Source organism: Falco rusticolus, chromosome 5 (genome assembly GCF_015220075.1).
Source record: "Falco rusticolus isolate bFalRus1 chromosome 5, bFalRus1.pri, whole genome shotgun sequence".
NCBI lineage: Eukaryota > Metazoa > Chordata > Aves > Falconiformes > Falconidae > Falco > Falco rusticolus.
The window spans coordinates 57,187,675-57,207,488 of NC_051191.1; the positions used below are offsets into that span (position 1 = coordinate 57,187,675).

The 19,814-nt window shown below is 50.8% G+C and overlaps 3 protein-coding genes across 8 annotated transcripts; 1 reads left to right on the top strand and 2 right to left on the bottom strand.

Annotated features, from left to right (window-relative positions):
* Positions 1 to 18: 18 nt before the first annotated feature.
* On the top strand, positions 19 to 10,575 carry JOSD1 (Josephin domain containing 1). Of its 4 annotated transcripts, none has more exons than XM_037389049.1 (5): positions 19 to 451; positions 1,241 to 2,073; positions 6,279 to 6,407; positions 6,524 to 6,718; positions 8,120 to 10,575. In XM_037389049.1, the coding sequence occupies exons 2-5, from the start codon at positions 1,889 to 1,891 to the stop codon at positions 8,217 to 8,219; spliced, it is 609 nt and encodes a 202-aa protein (XP_037244946.1). In that variant the 5' UTR covers positions 19 to 451; positions 1,241 to 1,888; the 3' UTR covers positions 8,220 to 10,575. The 4 variants fall into 4 exon arrangements, with proteins under 4 accessions (XP_037244946.1, XP_037244948.1, XP_037244945.1 ...); XM_037389051.1 differs by having other exon boundaries at positions 19 to 398; XM_037389048.1 differs by lacking the exon at positions 19 to 451 and adding an exon at positions 837 to 900.
* Positions 10,576 to 10,752: 177 nt separating this feature from the next.
* TOMM22 (translocase of outer mitochondrial membrane 22) lies at positions 10,753 to 12,720 on the bottom strand. Its single transcript, XM_037389047.1, has 4 exons — positions 12,581 to 12,720; positions 12,361 to 12,479; positions 11,966 to 12,083; positions 10,753 to 11,497 (listed from the first exon to the last, which is right to left on the bottom strand). Exons 1-4 carry the CDS (start codon positions 12,686 to 12,688, stop codon positions 11,423 to 11,425), a joined length of 420 nt encoding a protein of 139 aa, XP_037244944.1. The 5' UTR covers positions 12,689 to 12,720; the 3' UTR covers positions 10,753 to 11,422.
* Positions 10,771 to 16,755, bottom strand: CBY1 (chibby family member 1, beta catenin antagonist). 3 transcript variants are annotated; one of them, XM_037389054.1, is made up of 8 exons: positions 16,183 to 16,468; positions 15,327 to 15,556; positions 14,762 to 14,867; positions 14,562 to 14,677; positions 12,581 to 13,520; positions 12,361 to 12,479; positions 11,966 to 12,083; positions 10,771 to 11,497 (listed from the first exon to the last, which is right to left on the bottom strand). In XM_037389054.1, the coding sequence occupies exons 2-5, from the start codon at positions 15,402 to 15,404 to the stop codon at positions 13,440 to 13,442; spliced, it is 381 nt and encodes a 126-aa protein (XP_037244951.1). In that variant the 5' UTR covers positions 15,405 to 15,556; positions 16,183 to 16,468; the 3' UTR covers positions 10,771 to 11,497; positions 11,966 to 12,083; positions 12,361 to 12,479; positions 12,581 to 13,439. The 3 variants fall into 3 exon arrangements, with proteins under 3 accessions (XP_037244951.1, XP_037244952.1, XP_037244950.1); XM_037389055.1 differs by lacking the exon at positions 16,183 to 16,468 and having other exon boundaries at positions 15,327 to 15,773; XM_037389053.1 differs by lacking the exons at positions 10,771 to 11,497; positions 11,966 to 12,083; positions 12,361 to 12,479; ... (1 more) ...; positions 14,562 to 14,677; positions 14,762 to 14,867 and having other exon boundaries at positions 15,411 to 15,556; positions 16,183 to 16,755.
* Positions 16,756 to 19,814: the final 3,059 nt, after the last annotated feature.

The window sequence follows — 19,814 nt, forward strand, 5'->3', positions numbered from 1 at the left end:
GTTGGAGGGTTTGGCAAGGGGCCCGCCGCCCGCGGTACGCAGAGGAACGGCCGCGCCGGCCCCTCAGGCCCTGGGCTCCTGACAGAAAGCCCCTGGACCGCCCCGCCTGCTCGCCGTGCGAGCCTACGGTGCTCAGCCCGTGAGGGGCAGGGCACCCGGGCCCAGGAGAAAGTCCCACCCGCTGAGGGGTTGTGCAGGCTGAAAGGTGACCCCGAAGCAGCGGGCAGGCCGGCGGGGAAGTTGTCCGTCCTGTTCCTCCGCTAGGTCACGCATCCACTTCTCAGCCGCCACAAGCCCCGGCTTGGCGCAAAGCGAAGTGGGGGAGGATTTATGTTTGTTTACCAGGCGGTAAACCACTTCAGTCGTCTCGACTTATTTATCACGGCACGAGACTCGAGGTTCTTAGTAATTAAGCAGCCGAGAAGAGAAGGGAAATTGAAGCTCGCCTAAGGTTATGCAGCACGCTGGCCGCAGGGCCGGAATAAGCCCGGCGCGCCGGGGCATTCCCCCACCGAGCCCTGCCCGCGCCCCGGCAGCGAACCCGGCCGGCTGCCTCCCGCTCTGCGGGAACGAGGCCCTCGAGCCAGGCCGCGGCCCACCTCCGCACCGCGGCTTCTGCTGCTGCGACGTTCCGGGAGCGAACCGAGGCGCCAGCGGCGGGGACGGGAGCACCCGCCGCGCCGGAGCCCCTCTCCCCCCGGGCCGCCTCGCGTGGGCCGTGACGTCGGGGGGCGCGCGCGACGTCGGCGCGTGCGGGGCGGGCTGCGGGGCACGCGCGCCGCGGAGGGAGGGGGTCACGGGGGGGGGGGGGGGGGGGGGAGGCAAGAGAGAGGAGCAAGCGGAGCCCCGCGCGCATGCGCGAGCGGCCGTCGGTGTGGGGCGGCGGGGGCCGAGCGGCGGGTGAGGCGGCGGCGGGTGAGGCGGCGGCGGGGCCCGGGGGCTCCGCTCGCGTCCCCCCTGAGGGGGAAGGCGGCCGCCTCTGCCGGGCTGGTGGGCCCCAGGGTGCGGGCAGGCCGCCGGGGGGCGGCGGGGGTGAGGCGGGGGCCTCCCCTCAGCGCGGGGGCGTGTGGGGCTGCGGGGGTGGGCCGCGGCTCCGGGAAGCGGCGGCGGGCCGCGGGGTGCGCAGGTGTGAGGCAGGCCGTGGGGCTGGTCCCGCCTGCTCCTGCCCTCCCCTCGCTCCCCCGGGCTCTGAGCTGCCTCTTCTCGCTGCTAATGGAGACTTCCCTTTGTCGGAGTGCAGGGTGACTTGTGAGGAATTGCCTTTCCCGGAGCCTGGACGTGAGGTTTTTTGTGGCCTAGCAAGAAGTGGTTTCCTTTCTCGAGCTGTTGGCATCTTCTTGCCTGGATTCAGTCATTCCCAAAGGAATGGAGGAATGCAGCTGATAAGTCCTTAACCACCCAGTGCTCCCGTAGGCAGCACCAGAAGCTGGCTTCATCCGCTCCACTTCGGCACTTTGGGGGTGGGCCTCTCTTTGTTACCTGCTCTTGGTACCTTTTTAGCGGCACTGTAGACCAAAGGAGATGGAAGAAAAGGAGCGATGTGATAAATTCCAGCTGGTACCTTGAGACTGAGGGGATTATTATCTTTTGACTTTTTTTTTTCTCCCCTTCCTGTGGGGGGTGGGGGGTGGGGAGGGAAGTATTTATTACATTTTATGGGGTATGGGAGGAGGGAGGAAAAATATGTTGCAGATCTTTATGTGGTTTTTAAAACCAGCCATCAGAGGCAATTGCTGAATAAACTGAAGCACAAGAGGAGGGTTTGTGAGCTGGAAGCAGTGCTAGCCTACAAAAGAAAGGGGTAGTGGGCTGTTGTTGTGACTGTGGAGGAAGAAACTTCAGCCTCCTTCGTTTCTCACCACCTACTCTCCATCCACCCTGCGAGAAAATGAGTTGCGTGCCATGGAAAGGTGACAAGACCAAATCGGAATCACCAGAGCCACCCCAGCTACCACCGCTGCATATTTACCATGAGAAGCAGCGTAGAGAGCTGTGTGCCCTCCATGCCCTCAACAATGTCTTCCAGGACAGCAACGCCTTCACTAGGGAAACCCTCCAGGAGATTTTTCAGAGGTAGGATACTCACTGTAATGGCATTAGCTTCCCCTTGTCCTCTGTTGCTCAGAGGAATTTTCAGATCTTATTTGGGGGGCGGCGGAAAGAGCAAAGGAGGGGTTCAGAGTATGCCACTGCTTTGAACTGAATATAGCTTATTTTTTACAGCCCCCCCCCCCATGCAGAAGTTCTTTCTATTTTTACTTGTTTCTTACAATTCTGGATGCAAATTTTGGGTTCAAGGGCTTTATTGCAGATGCTGTCATGTGGTTGGACTGCCGTCTTCTCCTCCACCCACCTTAATGCATCTTCTGCTAGTCTTCCATATTTTTGCCCCTGCCTTGTGTCGGTATGTCATCTTGATGTTAATAATGGATTTTGGGATTGTCTTGGGAGGGTGAAGGTGGCAGGAATGACAAACGGGTCATCATAAAACCACCTCGATTTAGTACCACAGTGCTTCCAAGTTTTTTTGGAAATTAGGAGCTTTGCCAATGAGTGACTCCTTATTCAAGCAATTAAGTGAAGTCCTTCAAATAATATGTGGTTTTTTTCCGTGAAGCAAGACCCTGTGTATTTTGTCAAATTGGATTTAATTTAAGCAGCTAGATCTCTATTTTCTGTGGCATTGCTAAATGTTTCCCAGCAGCATCAGATAATTAATAAAAGATTTTCTGAGTTTTACTGGGATAAATGTAAATTATTAATGTGGCCTCTACAATAGCTCATATTTTGCTCAGTGTTTATTTTACACTGTTTCAATGCTTTGTGGAAATTCTCCTGTGTGTGCCATTGAAAATTCTGGTGACCCTTCACTGATGAAGCTAAGTAATCAAATAGGAAAAGAGGTTTCCTCTGATAATCAATCCACAGATGTTGGAAACATCACATAAGTTACACTTGAATACCTGTTACCTGTTGGACAAGACAGTCGTGGTACCCTGTGCTGATGAGCAGGGAGCTGTGTGCCTGTTGCTGCTGTCCTGGAAATCAGCAGATTTATGGAACTAGTGTTTGACACATCAGACACATGCCTGTCTTTGGCAAAAGAAGTGTGGTGATAGACAACAGCAAATACCAGATTGAAACACTGTTTACGATACTGTCGTAAATAAAATTCCTGTTGGTGAAATGGAGCTGGTCCATGACAGGCTCAAGGTACTCTTTGTCCAGTGTAAAGACGCTTTGGTTTTGTTCCAGAGCAGCAATTGTCAGAATCTTAATCAGAGATGGATTGCTATTGGCCTGAAGCAAACAAAGGCAGGGGTAGAAGGAGTGTGATGATCTAATTAGTTGGCTTTTGTGGGGTTTGGTGAGACAGAATTAGAGTGCAGCATGATACCTCACAGAAAGAGCTGGGATGTTAATCTTGTCGGACCTCTTGTCCTAGAAGGAGGAGTTTGTCTTTGATTACAGCCTGGTGTTGTTCTGTCCTAATATTTGGATCAAGATACACAGATTGATTCAGCCCCATGGTAGTATGGAAATATATATGGAAATTCCTCTCATAAATGGATGAGTTATAACTTATGCGTAAGAATTGCCACTACCTTTGCATCTCTGTTGCGTCACTACTTGTGCCTAGCTCTCTGACTTGCTTTTAAGAACTGAGTTAGTTACCCTTTATACATCACTTTTCCATATGTCTGTCTTGTGTCTAGTCATATTCTGTGTGTGAGAAAGGACTGATGAATATTTTAATAAGCTCAAAAATGTTGTGAGGTGTGATTTTTTTTTTTTAATTTTTAATTTTTTTTTTCTTCTAAATCTGGCATTGACAAGGTAACAAAATGACAAATAAGCTTCAGCTTTCTGTAGCTTTTACCACATCTCTTGAAGAATGATTGAACCTCCTTGCTTAATCATTAGTCTCCCTTTTGCTGCATCCCATTGTGTAAGGCCAGGGTAGCCTAATGATAATAGTCTCAAGTGTATGCCAAAACTTGGTCCAAGCTCCCCTCTGATTTTTATAGTCCTTCCTCTAATACAAGATGTATCTTTTTGATGTTCCTCTGGCATTTGTTGCAGGAAGTAAGATTGCGTGCCCAAATGTTGCATGGAGATGCAAACAAAATCTCTTTGCTTCAATGGAGTCTGTGTAATCAGACCTGATTTGGAAAGACAACTGCATGCAGGAATCTTGGAGCCTGTTGTTAAGACAACGTGTTGATGGACATTTCTGACTTAGAAAGCTCGGGAGGAATATTACCTGGATTTCTGCCCAACTTCATCAGTCTTCCTCAGCTTAATGCCTAGATAAAACCCCCCTAACTTTGGGGAGGTAACTTAATTCCTTGCTGTAATCAGAATCCTTCAGCTGATGATTGTGGACCCTATTTGTTTGTGTATGAGTAGAGACACTGAGGTGATTCTTGGTGAAAGTCTGCTCATGGGTGCCAGTTCTTTGAGTATGTCATCTCTGCTTGTCTCTTCATCTCGTTTCTGGGGCCCTGAAAGTTATGGGAAGGAACTAAGATAAATGTGTTCTTTCAGCTCTCAGATAAGCTTGTCTCTGGTAAATGGTGCCACGAGAGGGTGCTTGTGCAACCCGCAGGGCTCTTAATTGGAAGGCTTTCCTAGCTTGCTGGCAGTCATGAGAGATAGTAGGTTGAAGCAATGATCTTGAGGAATGAATTGTAGCCAAGTGATCCTGCTTCATGGAGATGCTGGAAGAGCTGTGACAAGCTACAGTTGCATCTCTGTGATTAGTAAAATACAGAGAGCTTTGGAGACTGGAAACCGTGATTTGCTGAAAATGTCGCTGCCTCACTCTGAAATGCCCAGTGGTAGATATTAATAGCTTTCCCTATTACAACGTTGTTTCGGACTTTTCTCCCTTCTGTAGTTAAGTCACTTCCCAGGCTGCTCTGCTGCAGTCTGCTCCACTGCAAGAAAACTCACAGCTGATGCGAAAAGCTACCTGTCTGTGGCCTCTCTAGCCTTGGTTGGTCTGAAGCTCCCTACTCAATCCCCTGCTTTCTTCTTGTCAAAGGCCTTATGTTGTCAGGAGAGGAATGCAGAAGGGCTGAGGGATTTTCACTGGACGAAGTATGCCTACAGAATTTGCACTGTGTTAAAGGCCAAGTGAAAAATGTGTGGGAACATCAGGAGTTTGGGGGGATGGAGTTGACATGAGGAGGAGACAGGTGAAACATGGATATTTGGATGACACAAAACATCTGAACTTGTGTCAGCAGAACTAATGGTGTCCTTACCAATCAAAAGAGCAACTAATGACAACAGAACTGATCTGAGGCTTGACTTTCTTTGGATTGGTGCTGCAAGACCTTGCTGTTCTCTGCTCCCAGTTTCCCTTGTGCTTGCTCTTCCAGCTGTTGAAGGCTGTCTGTCACCTTCATAATAATTCACCCCCTCATCGTTTCCCCTCCCTATAAAATTTCGGGGGGGGGGGGGGGGGGGAGTGGAGGGGACACACAGGATGGGAATGAGACAGGAAACATAAAACAATAAAAGTGACTAACCATTTGTTTTTCTGACATATGTCTCCATATTTTGTGTCTTGCATCCATTATCTACGTTTGTGCAAAGGCTGTCCTATCTTTTTTTATGAAACACTGTGGACGGTGATTCTCGATTTTTAGATGCTGTTGTAATGCAAGTGATGTCTAGGCAAGCTTGTGGATTAAAGCTGAAGAGATTTGTTTGCAACAAGGTTCTCTGTTTAGTTACCTGCAGCAACAGATATATATATATTTTTTATCATATAGCAAAGGCAATGAAAGCCTCCATTTCCACTTAGAAAGCTGTTTTCATTTACCAGTGTAGGGGGGAAGCAACCTTTTCTGCAGCCAACCACCCTGCCTCTTGTTATTTCAGACAGGCTTCAAGGCTGGTGTTTGACTGTTGAACTCTTGAAATTGTGATAGCCTTTGTTCTAAATGGCAAACTGGCATTGACTTCAACCGTGAATTGAGGAAAAACATAATTGAAGCATCCTTCAGAAGTACCAGTTCAAGGGGGGGAAAAAGAGCTTCCTGCTTTGTGGTCTCTTTCACATCAAAGTTAGGATCTTTGGAGGCTTTGGAAGGCCTCTTAGCCCATTTGTGGAGTCGTAAGGGGGATCAATGATTTGTGTTTAAACAAACACTGTTTAAACAAAAATGGGCTTCAAGTTGTACAGCAAGTAGCCCTTTCCAGCTGCGGAATATAGGTTCAGCAAACACCTGCTCGCTAGAGCAGTCAGTCTCCTGTTCTGTTTGCAGGCTGTCTCCCAACACCATGGTGACGCCGCACAAGAAGAGCATGCTGGGAAATGGAAACTATGATGTGAACGTGATCATGGCAGCACTTCAGACCAAAGGCTATGAAGCGGTTTGGTGGGACAAGCGCAGGTACTTAGAAGTCATGTAATTCTGGAGATAGCCGCTGTTTGTAAAAATGAGAAAGAGATGAAGTTAAAGTACCAGAATATAATCTTATTGCCGTCTTGTTTTCTGTACTCTTTCAGGGATGTTAACGTCATTGCCCTGTCTAACGTGATGGGCTTCATCATGAATCTGCCCTCCAGCCTTTGCTGGGGCCCCTTGAAGCTCCCCCTCAAGCGACAGCACTGGATCTGCGTCCGGGAGGTGGGAGGCACGTACTATAACCTCGACTCCAAACTCAAGGTGCCTGAGTGGATTGGAGGCGAAAGTGAGCTCAGGTAGGATTTTTTTTGTATGCTGTTCCTCCTCAGATCCTTCCCTGTTGGAGGTGGGGAGTCTGTCCTTAAAACAGTTAGCGATTGAATTATGGTTAACCTTTAATAGCAAAGATTTGAGACTAATAAGGTTCTGGCATCTCCACTTAGATTTATACCATTTGTGTGAAGCTAGGGAAATGCTTTCAGCAGTGGTGATCTCTGTGAGCTCAGGAGAGCCTGACTTCGTCTCTTACATTACTCTGTCACTAGGGTTGAAGGTAGAGGCCAAGTCTGGTATTAACTGAGCGACACCTGCAACAAGATGTGCTGTGCCTCGCTGTCTCCTCAAATGTGAGAGTGTCAGCATTCCTCTCACCTCTTTAGTAGGGATCTGTGTGTATGTTCCCAACAAAAGGCTTTCCAGGCTAAAAGTGCAGCCTTATCCCAGACAGCAGTGAAAGCTGCTTGTTAGGAATCACTTACCTGTGTAAGCATATGCTGTACTTCTGGCTTGACTCTCCTCCCCTCTTTAATCTTAATACAAGATGGTTGGTGTAATTACTTTGACTGTAAATCTCACCTGCTCTTAGTTGCTGTTTAGCTTCCATCCCATCCTGTTGTAAAGCCTACTAGCAGCTCTGCTGCCTTGGCCAGACTTGTTCTGAGGTAGGGACTGCATGTGAGCAGTATTTGCAGAGCCTGCCATGCCACTGAAGTCTTGGTAAAGTGAACGTCAGCCTTTTGTGAACTTCTGGGATAAAGTTAACGCAGTTCTGGAACTACTGTGCAAAGCTTCTGGTGGATTTTATCCTGTGTGCCGTTCTTCAGCAATAAATAAGGGCTTCCTATGTAGGGAATTTTGGATATCTGACCCAAAGATATCAGAGAAAACACTGATTTGACTTTCATAGTTACTGGAGGTAATCCAAGTTTCGTATTAAAAAAAGCTTATGGCGAGAAAGGGGCTGCAGAACCATGTCAAATGACCAGGTGGTACACTGCTGCTACAGCCTGTGATAAGGACATCTGAAATACTTGTGAAAAACCAAGCAAACCATCATTTAGGTTTGTTGGAATGATTTTAAAATACAGTGTGATTCTTGATTTTGGAGATCTGAAGAGACTGAACTCGTTTTTAATTCTACTTTTGCCACCTCGGAGGATTGAAAAGTGACATCTACATAAACTTACCTGTGCAGAGGCTAAGATTATGTCTGTCTGATTCTATGATAGTTTGCTGGGTAGAGGGTGTGTTGACTTCAGTGAAGCAAGTATTTGGCTTTTTTTGTCAGAAAATAATTAAAGACAATGTGTTTCCTCCTATTTCTTGTCATATTTTTGTAGTTAGTTGCATTTAGTTGTTCTAGAACATGATGAAATTCTACATTCAGTAGCACTTATTTCTGTTTCCCTTCATGATAGGAAATTCTTGAAACACCAGCTGAGAGGAAAGAACTGTGAACTACTGCTGGTGGTGCCAGAGGAGGTGGAAGCACATCAGAGCTGGAGAGCCGATGTGTGACCCGGACTGACTCTGTCCTCCCACTACAGCTCCTTCCCCTTTACTGAACTCCCAATGTCCTGAAATCTGGGTAACGGGTGCCCCAACTCTTCTCTCCTGGAATTTCCTTTGTTTAGGCTCTTCTCTTCCTTGGTGCAATAGGGCAATGGCGTAGGATGTTGCGGGGGTGGGGGGGAGTGGAGAATTGAGGGCAGAGTGGAGGAAACTGGAAGGCAATCACTTTATTTGTAGAGGCGGATGAGCTGCCTGCCCCTCAGCTAGCTAGAACACATTGCGCTCTTTAAAACCTGGCTTTGGGGCTAGGGTATCTGGAAGCCTCTGGGCTCCCTTTCCCCCATGGTTCAAGGCTGCGTGTGGTGGGACACTGCTCCTCCCGGGACTTGCCAGGAAGGGGCAGGGGCTGAGCACACTGCCACCTCTTCACAAGCCTATCCCTCCAAAACAAGTCATTGTGAAGACGGTTGCAATTCCTAAAGGGTCTCTCAAGGCACTCTCGAACACTAGGAATGGTACGGTGCTCAGCACAACCCTCTGCTTCTTACGGATGGTTTGAGCTAGGAATTAGAAAACAGTAATAGAAATGGCATCATCTTTAAAGAAATTCTTTGAGTAGCTACAGGATTCTTCCCCAGTGTCTCCAGGGACTAATGTATGTAGTGAGCAGTTGTTCAGCAGCATGTGGCTGACTCGGGCGACATGGGAACAGCAAGCACAAGCTAATTCAGGAGTATCAGGTTTCTAGACTGGAGAGAGGCTGTAGTCTGCTTGGGTTTCTTTGTGCTGCCTGGGTGTTTTTTTCTTAACATCTGTTTTGGTTTTCTGCACGGTCATCCAGTAGTTTAGGGGCTGTTTGGAGACAGGAATAAAACTGAAGGGGTTTTGAGAGGAATTCATTCCCTCTTTATTTTCCTCTTTCCAGAAGTCTAGCCCACAGTCATGACCATCATGCAAAATGTCCCAGAAAGAAGTAAATTTACAAAGAAAAAATTGGCTGGGGAGGGAAGCCTTTATAATAGTAATTTTTTTGCCCTTTTTATAGCTACTAGCTGACAATGTGGGAGATGCAGAGGGTCCACCAAAACCTTTGGGCGTTAAGAGAGACCCTGCCCTGGTAGTTGAACCAACCTCTCTTTCAGCGTTGGCCAACAAACATTCCATTAATGGACAAACTACTTTTTCCTCCCATCCCTTCTGCGGGGGAAGAGTGATTAGACATGGAGACACTAAGAGGGATCTCCACCAGCTGTTTCCTGGTCACCCGAGTGAGCTGTAGCTCAGTCATGCCTTCCACAGCAGAAGGAGAATTTGGAGCAGACTTTGTGTTTAGCACTTCCTGGCTGAGCTGCCGTTTGCTTCCCTCCTTTACACGTGGGATGTCTCAGTTAAACAGCATCTCTGGGACATGATGAGCTTGGAGGATCCTCTCCATCCTGCAGGAGAAGTCTCGTTACTGGTGTTTGAGCTTGCGAAAGGAGGGGTTGTAACTAACTTTTCTCAGTTGTTTTTCTCTTGAGAGCTCTGCAAACGCATGAGCAGTTGCTCGAAGCTGAGAGACCACCAAAATTGCACCTTCCTAACAACAGAGGCCACATGACGGGATGATGCTGTTCACCAACCTCCGGACATCTGGCAAGCAGTCTTTTGAGCACAGCCTCCCACAGTCAAGGGCAAATGGCTCTTTATGTTTTAAAGACCCAACATTTCTATAAAAAGTCCTATTTCGTAACACATTCCAATGACCAATACCAGCTGCCAGTTTTTAAACACTTCACAGGCAGGATGTGCAGCCTGCAGGCATTCTGCTGGTGACTTGAAGCCATTTCTTCAAGAGGGGGGGAAAAAAAATCTCAACAGCAACATTTTCTATGCTGATTTAAAGTTGCACTTCAGAGAAACCCTGTTTGCATGGAAACTGCAAGCCAATGGATCAGTGCACAATATGCAAAGATGTTTCAAAATATTTTGGGGCTACTTTCCTCTCCTTGTATGTCAGCTCCTTTCCTGTGCAGGGGGAAATGGTGTGATCCAGCTGCTCAGGTAAAGGGAAAGTGTGTGATCACATCCCTGCAGGAGGTGAGACTGCTGTGCCCAAGGGTGGGCGAAACTGATCCAGTCCCACTGCTTGGAAGTGGGGAAGCCCATGTTTGTTTTCTTGCTTGTTTTGTTTTGTTAGAGCCTTGTTTTGGGTTTGTTTACAGAGATGTATTTTGTTTAACCAAATATTAAAAATGGAAGAAAGGTTTCCATATAAATGTCCTATCACTTCTGTATGTTCAACTGAATTGTTCTGTAACAAAGTATATAAAGGAAAAATAAATTTTTTTTCTTTGTTAATAAAACAGCAACCTTTCTGCGAGTCAAGAGTTGGTCACTGGTCCTGAGGTAGAATCACCCTACTGAGAACTCCCTTAAGCCAGACAAAGCTTAAAGTGTCTGCCCCTTCCCCCACTGCCACACATGCCTGAAACAGAAGGGTCTCTACCCACAAAGCCACTGACAGCTCTGAAAAAACTGAGCCTCCCTAAAGGACATCTTATTAAAACCACGCTGCTCAGGTTGGATTTATTTAATATTCAATACAAAAAAATATCAGCCGATATCTGAAGTTCTACTTTATGAGGCAGAGGATCAGTGCGGATGTGATCGTCTTGAACCTGTCCTGCTGCTCCCTCAGTTCTCACATGCAAAGTTGCAGCAAAAGTATTTTTGCAGATGCGTCTTCCCAGAGAGTGTTTTCCATGGGGTACAGCTACCCACACCTCTCCTTTGCTTCACCTGCTGGGAAAGTCGCTCCTCCTCCTGTCACTGGTGTCCTTCAGGTCTGAGTCAGTCAGGAAAGGATTTGTTTTGTTTGACCGCAGCCTTTCGAAGCCGGACCTGTGCCCAAGGGTGGTTTTGTGGGGGCCAAGGAGGCTGGAAGAGGAACTCCCCCTGTTCAAGTCTGTAACTGGTTATGGCATACTGATTGAATAAAAGGAAAAACTCACAACTTCTATGGGGGGAGGATGCAGACTGGAGCCATCATCAGGTCCAGAGGGTGGGCCTCCCCCCCTCATTATGAACAGGTCAATGTCCCAAAGGAGAACCAAAAATAAAAACAAACAAATGAAAAACAAAAATGCCCTGACCCAACAAATCAACAGTTCAATATATCATAATTTCAAGGTCTTCCCATGATACGAATCCAACGCAGCTTTCACAAATTAGATTTTTCCAGACAGTGGAGGCAGGGCCCCTGGCATTCCCCCCGAGAGCCCTGTGTTGGGTCCGAGGAGGATCTGGAAGGAAAACAATCAGTTGAGGGACAGCAAGGATGTGGGAGGACTGTCACATGCCACCCTCCCCTCCTGCAGCTACTTGGCGGGTGCTGAAGGTACCAGCAGTGTTTTGCAGTATTGGCTCCTCCCCTGCTATGACAACCAAGGCGACCACAGCAAACGCAAACGGGGCAGATAGAGGCATGGCTGCGTGAGGCCTGCGTGCAGTCCTCACTACGTTATTTCGGCTCAGGAAAAGCCAGGTTGTGTTTGCCAGAGTTTGCTGCCAGCCTTTTCCTGGGAATCGGCAGGATCATCCCACCAGAACATCCAACCAGAGCACCTGGTGGGATGAATGAGGCCACAATGTATTGCAAACTAAACCCTGTTCCCTAAGCTCCATTAACAGCTGATAACTGGGAGGAGGTGCAGGCACCCGGAGCCAGCCCTGAAGAGCCAGGAGAGAAGGCTGGAGCGTCTCCACCTCACCTGTCGCTGCTGCAGCTGCTGCTGTTGCTCCATCTGCAGTTTTTCAGTTTCAAAGACAACAGGAAGAACTAGAATCATGAAGGAGGTGGTCCCAATCCACAGAGCTGCCCTGGAGAATCTGGGGAGCAGAAAGCACACTGGGATTAAGAACCGGTTCTTCCGCGGCTGCTTACAGGCGCCAGACTTGCCCACGTTTCCTTCAGACAAAAGCCCCCGCCGATCCCACCCCTGCGGCGGCACCTTCCCCCGACCCTCCCCATCCCACTTTCCCCACGGCCCCGCCGCCCCCTGCCCGCCCCGCCCCCCGCTGCCAGCGGCCAAAGCCGCCGCAGGGGCCGGCGGAGCCCCCCGCGCCCCGCTCCCGAGGCCGGCCGGCCGGCCCGCCGCGCCCTTACCTGTACATCTTCTGCGCTACCGTCAGCGACAGGTCGAAGGTGGCTCCGGCCGCCGAGCGGACGCTCTCGGGGAACATCTCCGTCAGCCCCCACAGCCGCTCCGCCAGCGTCTCGTCCAGCTGCGGGCGGCACGCACCGCGTCAGGCCGCCCGGCCCTGCGCGCCCGCCGGGGTCACCGCGCCCGCCCGCCCGGCCCGCCCGGCCCCGGCCGCCCCGCTACCTCCTCGTCGTCGTCGTCCTCCTCCAGCTCGTCCTCCAGCTCCTCGGCCTTGCCCGAGCCGCCCTTGGGCAGCAGCTCCTCCGGAGACAGGGACGCAGCAGCCGCCATCACCACCAGCCAGGGACGGAGGGGGCGGCAGCCAGCGGAAGCGGAACGGCGGTGGCGGCGGCGCCGGAAGCGGGGCGGCCCCCCCCTCCGCCTGGGCTCGGGGCAGGCAGCGGCCCCTGGCGGCCGGGAGGATCCGCAGGGGGCCCCCGCTCCTCGGCCCGCTCCCCCCGGCCTCCCCCCAGCTCGCAGCACGACCCTTCGCATAAGCAAACACCGGTAACATCTGGGTTTAAAGGTGAATTTTTATGTAAAATATGCAAAACTCTTGAGAACAAGCAACTCCAGCATCCTGCTCGCCAATGGCAAGAGGTGAAACTCGTACAGGCCCCTGGAGGCTCCGCAGGAGGGGCGATTTGGTGGGGGGTGGAGGTCTCTGCATTTTTAAGCAGAGAGGGTGAGGAGGGGGCCACCCGGAGGTGGATCTTCTTCACCACCTGTTTTCCAGCTGCCTTAGGACAGAGGGTACCCACAGCTGGGCTATGGCTAGGAAATGTAGCGAGGTAAAGTGCTCTGAGAAAAAACATGTTAATTAACGGTGTCTGGGTGCGGGGCCAGCTGTTACACAGTACCTACAGCACCACACAATGCTGGAGGCATCTTGTTACTCGCGGTCCCATGGAACAAAGTACCTACACACAAGTACCAACACGGCTAGGAGGCCTAAGATGGCCCCAGCATCGCGTGCGTGCGGGCAGCCGAGACTCAGGGGCAAGCCTCCTGGCTTCCCCATCCTCCAGCCACCTCTTCCTCTTCACTTCCTCCTCCGGCTGTGGTTCTTTAGTTCCTCTAGCTCCTTCTCCATCAGGTGGGACTCAGCTGTGGTCTCGGAGAGCTGCAATGCACAGTGAACAAGAGTGAACTACGCCTCCAACCTCCACCCTGTGCTACAGCTGCAGGGCCAACACTGGATTGGTGACCTCACAGTCTGCTGCCTGCCTCAGACACGCGTGTCAGGACACAAAAGCCCCTCAGAGGGATCAGACAGAGATTGCTCTCCCGCTGAAAAAGCACCTCATGTCACGGCAGCACACAAAGACAGACATTTGTGCCTCAGAAGCTTTTCCGATGTCAGAGCACAACCTTTCTAGAGATGCCACTGAGATTTACAGCTGCGAGCCAGCACCCACATGAGGGAATCTGTCCCCATTTGAGCAAGAGGGAAGCTGAGATTTCACACTTTACTGAGATTGCCTGGAAAACCTGGAGAGCACCTAGGGCTTCTGCTAAGTGCTGCAGCCACAAAAGCCACTTGCCAGCTTTAAAACATGGGAAGAGCGTAAGGAAGGAAGAAGTGTTTGTTCAGACTGACATAAATGCTAAGTCACTTGTTAGACTGAGAATACACATGAATTTCACTGAAAATGTCTCCAAATCTTAAGTACAAAAGCTGCGATCTCTGGGTAAAGTTGAATTTCAGTTTGTTTAGGGCCTGGGAATTCTTTCATCCACAGGTTTACACACCAAATAGATGTCACACCACTTGTCACAGCAGACAGAAGCTTTAATCTTCTGTGACCAGAAACGATGGCTATAACTTAAAAGTCACAGTTGGGGCAGAGGCCAGAGTGGCAAGAAAAGTGCTGTACTTCACACAGAAAGGGAAAGAGTAAACATGGCACTTGCAGGGGCTCCTCTCTAATCAGTCACAGTGCTCACAAAAGTCAAGTTCTGCTGCAGGGGGAACCCTCCCCTCTTCCCACAGAGGGGATCAGACTTTACTCCCACAGTCACTTCACTGTTACAATTGTCTTGCATAGCCGGGTGACACGGAAGGAGCGGGGTGCAGTGAGAATGGCCTCCTCTGGCGGTCCCAGCACCCTTCGCTTGGGCATTTCCACTGATGTGAGCAGGTGGAAGCTGGGCAAAGACTCACCATGTCCAGCAGAATATCCACTTTCAGCCGAAGGAGGTTGTTTTCTTCCTCTAACTGCTGGTTCCGTTTGCGCAAGCGCTGCATTTCTCTGCGATCCCCTGTGAAGCTTCCTGATTCTGGAAGGAAGGAAAGAGCTCAAAATACAGATTGTCAGACAACCGTTGCTACTTCAGATCAAAACAAGCTGAGCTGCATTCTACCTGCCACCCACTGGCCATTTTCAAACTTCAGGCTCTGGCCAGCAAGGTTCATAGTGGGGGTGCCATACTCCAGGCCCAGCTCAATCTCACGGGTAGATCTATCCAGCTGCAGGGAGAAGATCACACTCAGCATTTTACAGAAATCCAAAGCCACCCCCTTGCTCTCCCGTTTCTTGGTGACTGGCATTTCATTGGAAGCTGCTGGTCAGACTGCCCCTGAAGCCCGAAATCATCCTTTGGTCATGTACTGCTGCAGTAGAGGACTGGCTCCTCTAGCCACCATGCCTGCACTTTCTGTCACCCAAACACACCTCCTGGGCTCAGAAACCACTGCTGAGAAGCATTAGGTGAAACAGTTCTGGACTGTGGGTGGGGCGACGATGATCCCTCCCTGAGCTATTGCATTTCTACCTTTATATGTAGTCACCAGCAATCAAAAATGGTGCGCACCATGGGAGGGAAGAGGCACCGCTGGGAGCTCGTCAGGGTTATGGTGGCCACAGTAGCAGCCACCTACCCCTGGCCACCAAACAAGCGTTCCCGCAGGCAAGCCACCAGGACTCACCAGGTGCAGGTTGGAGAGAGAGGCGCATTTCCTGGGGGGGGTCTTCTTCGGGCTGAAGGTGTTCCCAAAGAGAGGCATCGCGCACTGCGGCCTGGGCGTTCAGGGCGCTCCCCACGGCCTTACGCTGCTCCCTGAGCAGGGAGGACGCGGCCGGGCCGAGGCCGCAGGCCAGGAGCCGTGCTGGCAGGACGGGGTCTCCTCCGGTGGCCGCCGGCGCTGCCCGCTTCCACCTACAACCAGGCCCCGGGTGTGCCCCCCCTCACGCTGTGCACCCCGGCCCGTCGGAAAGGGCCAAATGGCGGGGAGAGCTGGCGGGGCGCGGGCGCCTGGGCCTGGGCCACCCGCCCCGGGGCGACAGGCCCGCGCCGGACCGCGCCCCTCCCCGCCGGCACGCGCCTCCCCTCACACCTCCGCCGAGGCGTCACCCGGTGGGGCGAACGGCGCGAGGCTGCCCCCGACGTCACCCCCTCCCCCACGCTCGCGTCCCGCGCCCCCTCCTCTCGCGCCCCCGCCCCGCGCAGGCGCACTCGGCAGCCATCGCCAGTGCCGCGAGGCCGCCTCGGCGCGCGGCGGGGACGTGGGCCATGTCGCCCGCCGGGGTCGCTGGGGAGGGCGGGAGAACCGGACAGCGTCGCTCCCCGCTCGCGCCGCCGCCGGGGCGGTCCCTCGCTCTGTTTCCCATCCCGGCATCTGGCTGGCGAAGCCGGCGGGCTCGGCGAGGGCCCGGCGGCTGGAAACATAAACACCCCCCACCCCCCGCCCCCCCGCCCTAGAGTGGTAGGGCCGGTCCCGCGGCGCGGGCAGCCGGGCCGGGCTGTGCCCTCGGGATTCGCCCCGTTACGGGTGGGGGAAGCACCTCTCCGGCGAGCCGCGCTGGTTCCCGCCGCTCCGCCTCCGTCACCGCGCCCGTGGGCTCAGCTGCCGCGTGCCCCGGGTGCGGTTTGCGGCCGCTGCGTTGCCACGGCGACGGCGGCGCTCCGCCGCTCCTCCCCGCCGCCTCGGGAGGCGGCGGCCCCCGGGCCCCTGCGGCGCGGGGCCGGCAGCGGCCGTGAGGGGGATGGCCGCGGAGGGTGCTCCGGGGCTGCCGCCTCGGGAGCGGCCGGGCGAGACCGCGCCGGAGGGCCTGGCTGGCGGGCCGGCTCCCCCCGCGCCGCCCCTCGGTCCGGCGGCTGCGCCGGAGGGGGACGGGCGCGGAGGAGCTGGCGGCGGGGCTCCTCCCGTGGTCGGGCTGCAGCGGGCTTGCCATGTCCGGCCCGCGGGTTCCCGCCAGGTTCCCTCCAGTGCTTGAGCGGGTCGGAAGACCTTTAATTGCTCTTGCAGATGAACAGCGAAAACGCCGTTCGGCAGAGAGTCGCTCCTCGCTTGGGAGCGTGGGAGAGATGGCGGCCCGGGGCCCGGGGTGCCCGAGCTCGGGGTGGTGGGTCAGAAGCTGCAGAGTGGGGACCCGGCAGCTCCTCAGCGAGCTCTCTGCAGCAACAGGCCCAGTGTCCTGGTTTTCTGCATGTGGTGTAAAGTCCTCCCTTCTCAGCACATGGTGGAATAAATTTAGTTTTATTGTGTTACTTGCTGGCCTGTATTCCGTGGGAGATGGCTTTTGTAGTTGGTTTGGATTATATTTTGAATGAACAGCAGGGGTATGTAGCACATATAGCTCCAATACTTTTTTATGTTGCAGAGGCAAGATACCGCTCGTTTTCTAAATTTTATAATTATGTAATCTGTTAGAATTTAGTGATCTGAAGTTACTTGCTTCATTGTTAGAAAAGCTTCTGTTTAGGACTGTGAGGCTTTCCTCCTCACAGTTTTAATCTAAACACAAATTTTAGATTAATGAGATGGTAAGATGCTGACTTTAAAGGGGAACAATAAAGAAAAGGTGAGGGGGGAAAAAAGCTGGAGTGGGTGGGGGAATAGCAGGCAGACAAACAGAAATGACAGGAAAGAAAGGAGGAAATAAAGAGAATCACCAGCCTTTTAATTTGGTTTGTACATGTATTAATGCTCCACAAAAAAAGTTATTTAACAGTCTTTCGTTCTCATAGTGCTTAATTGGCACCCTGCCTGAAGTAAACCAGAAAATTGATTACTTGGCATGAGAATTGGAAAGATACCACAATACCAAGCTTGGTGACTACAGAAAAGAGAAATCTCTGGTGCTGCAGTATCTCCTGGTAGTCCAGTTAAGCAATAGCTGATTCTGCATACTGTAAAAACAGTGGCCTTCTGACCCTGTGTACTAGAGTCCGTGCACTGGAGACTAGTCATTTTTTAATTTAATTTTATTTTTTAATAAGGGACGGGATTATGGGGTGGGGAGGACAGGACAGCAACACCCTTAAAAGCAGAACAAAAACTTGCAGTTCTGAACAAGGGATTTGCGAGGTAGTTGTGGCTCTGTGTGTGCATATATTGGGTAAGAGAGATGAAAAGAAGAAGGGCCAGAAGTGAAAAGAGGGCGAGAACCTGTGAAGAAGAGCTGGAAGAATGTAGAAGTACAATTTTGAACTGAAAAAACCTTGTAGCTAACCTAGGTGCTTGTAAGATGCGATGACCAAAGTGAGGAACTGAGCTCTTAACACTCACTCTCTTCTTTTTTTTTTTTTAAGTTGCTAAATGCACTGAAAAAATTTGAGTTGCCAAACAAATACTCAGACCTGAAGAGCTGCAGATGAGATAAACATCTCCCTGAGATGCTCAAACACAAAGACACATAGGTTTCTTTTATAAATACTTAAGGTGTTTGTTGGGGGGGGTGGGGGGAGGGAAGGGAACCAATCTTAAGAAGCTCTAGTCAGGTTGTGCCCCACCAGTAACACGGGGGTAGCAATGTTCACCTTCCTTGAAGAAACCTGTATGTTTCAGCACAGTTGTGTGCTTGAGTTCTTGCGCTGAGCAGGATGAGTATTGTAGTAATATGTTATAGTTACTGCAAAACTAAACTCTCTCATTTATCCAGGGTCTCACAGTGATTCTCTGACAGCCTCTTTCTCCAAGGCAGAGACCTCGGCATGTGAGGTGAATGCACACTTCTGTGTGCCTGGATGCCAGCATGTGTGCATAGTAAGAGTGTCAGAGTTGGTAGGGCCTGTAAGTGAGTTCAGAAAGTTCTCCTGAGGTTTGAGAGCAAGAAAAAGAGGTTCAGTGTCTGATTTTTGGTGTGATTCGCTTCAGAAGTCTTTCTTTCTTCTTTTGCATGGTTTTACTAAATGTCACTTCTCAACAAACTCCATTTCCTTGAAAAATGATGTGGAATTTCCTTGCTGCACCAACCTCTCAGGCTATTTTGGCAGTAGCTTTTTGTTGTTTCTTCATTTACATCAGGTAGATACTGAGACAAGAGCTGACCATGGCTGTTTCTAGCATTGCCTCTTAATATGTCACATCGGCCTCCTGCCAGTAGGTAATTTGACATACATTTTAAGTGATGTTAAAAGCATTACCATGTAGCACTGTGCATCCCTCTGTGCCTGACACACTGTGGGGAAGTGAACACCCAGTGCCCACTCTCTTTCCTGGGACAGTAACTAGAGATATCACTTAGAATCTGCAAAAGCTCATTAAATGGTGAAGAACCTATATATTACAGTCATTGTGTAAGGTAACTGTGTATCCTTCTATGAAGACATCTTTGGGAACACTGATGGAAGGCTAAGAGAGTGACAGAACGAAGATAGGGCTGTAGCACATGACAATGTGGAAATTTTGGAATACACCCAAGCTGTTCTTGGTAGCCTCATTTGGACTGTGTTCTTTGGCTTTTTCAGTTCACAAGCCATGCAGAATCTATAGCTTAAATCAGGGGTCCTCAAACTACGGCCCACGAGTTGGATATGGCCCCCCAGGGTTCTCAATCCGGCCCCTGGTATTTACAGACACACACACACACCCCGCCCCCCCCGCCGGGGGTTGGGGGGGGAACCAAGCAGCTGCCACTTAATCCACGTGCCGGCCCTCTGTTTAAAAAGTTTGAGGACCCCTGGCTTAGATGGTCTCAGAGGTTATTTTAACTCCATAGTGTTTCTCTTGTCTTCTTGCAGATACACTGCAGGATTATTATTGTTCTTTGTTACATTAATAACTTTAGGGAAGCCCCACTGACTGATGAATTCAGTAGACTTACTCTAGCTTTACCCTGATGTCAAAGAGAATATCTGTTGTAATTAGTGCTGCTTGAAACTTCCTACATTGACTGGTAGGCTAAATGAGACTGAGTTTAAAACCTATAAAAGAAATTACTTTTGGCACATTGAAATTAATTCCATGCCCAATGGAATAATTTCTTCAGTAGCGAGATAATTCCTGTCGCCTCAGTGCTCTGCAGTTAATGATGTTCCTCCTTTTAGTATCCTAGATATTAAATCTCTCACCTATAATTTATTGGCAAAGCAGACGTCTATTTTTCTCTCTGTTTCTTCTTTTCATTATAGCCAACTCAAGAGATAGAAGAACAGCTGTTTCACCACTTTGCAGAGAATGCTGCTTTTCTCT

What these genes read in the sequence shown, in the direction of transcription:
- JOSD1 (XM_037389049.1), top strand. Translation starts at nt 1,889, where the DNA reads ATGAGTTGCGTGCCATGGAAAGGTGACAAGACCAAATCGGAATCACCA. An exon ending in CTCCAGGAGATTTTTCAGAG is followed by an intron (nt 2,074 to 6,278) that starts GTAGGATACTCA and finishes TTCTGTTTGCAG; the next exon opens with GCTGTCTCCCAACACCATGG. An exon ending in GTTTGGTGGGACAAGCGCAG is followed by an intron (nt 6,408 to 6,523) that starts GTACTTAGAAGT and finishes GTACTCTTTCAG; the next exon opens with GGATGTTAACGTCATTGCCC.
- TOMM22 (XM_037389047.1), bottom strand. Translation starts at nt 12,688, where the DNA reads ATGGCGGCTGCTGCGTCCCTGTCTCCGGAGGAGCTGCTGCCCAAGGGC. An exon ending in AGGACGACGACGACGAGGAG is followed by an intron (nt 12,480 to 12,580) that starts GTAGCGGGGCGG and finishes TGCCGCCCGCAG; the next exon opens with CTGGACGAGACGCTGGCGGA. An exon ending in AGCAGCTGCAGCAGCGACAG is followed by an intron (nt 11,498 to 11,965) that starts GTGAGGTGGAGA and finishes TTTTCCTTCCAG; the next exon opens with ATCCTCCTCGGACCCAACAC.
- CBY1 (XM_037389053.1), bottom strand. Translation starts at nt 16,572, where the DNA reads ATGGCAAGCCCGCTGCAGCCCGACCACGGGAGGAGCCCCGCCGCCAGC. An exon ending in CAGCGCGGCTCGCCGGAGAG is followed by an intron (nt 15,557 to 16,182) that starts GTGCTTCCCCCA and finishes GCCTGGTTGTAG; the next exon opens with GTGGAAGCGGGCAGCGCCGG.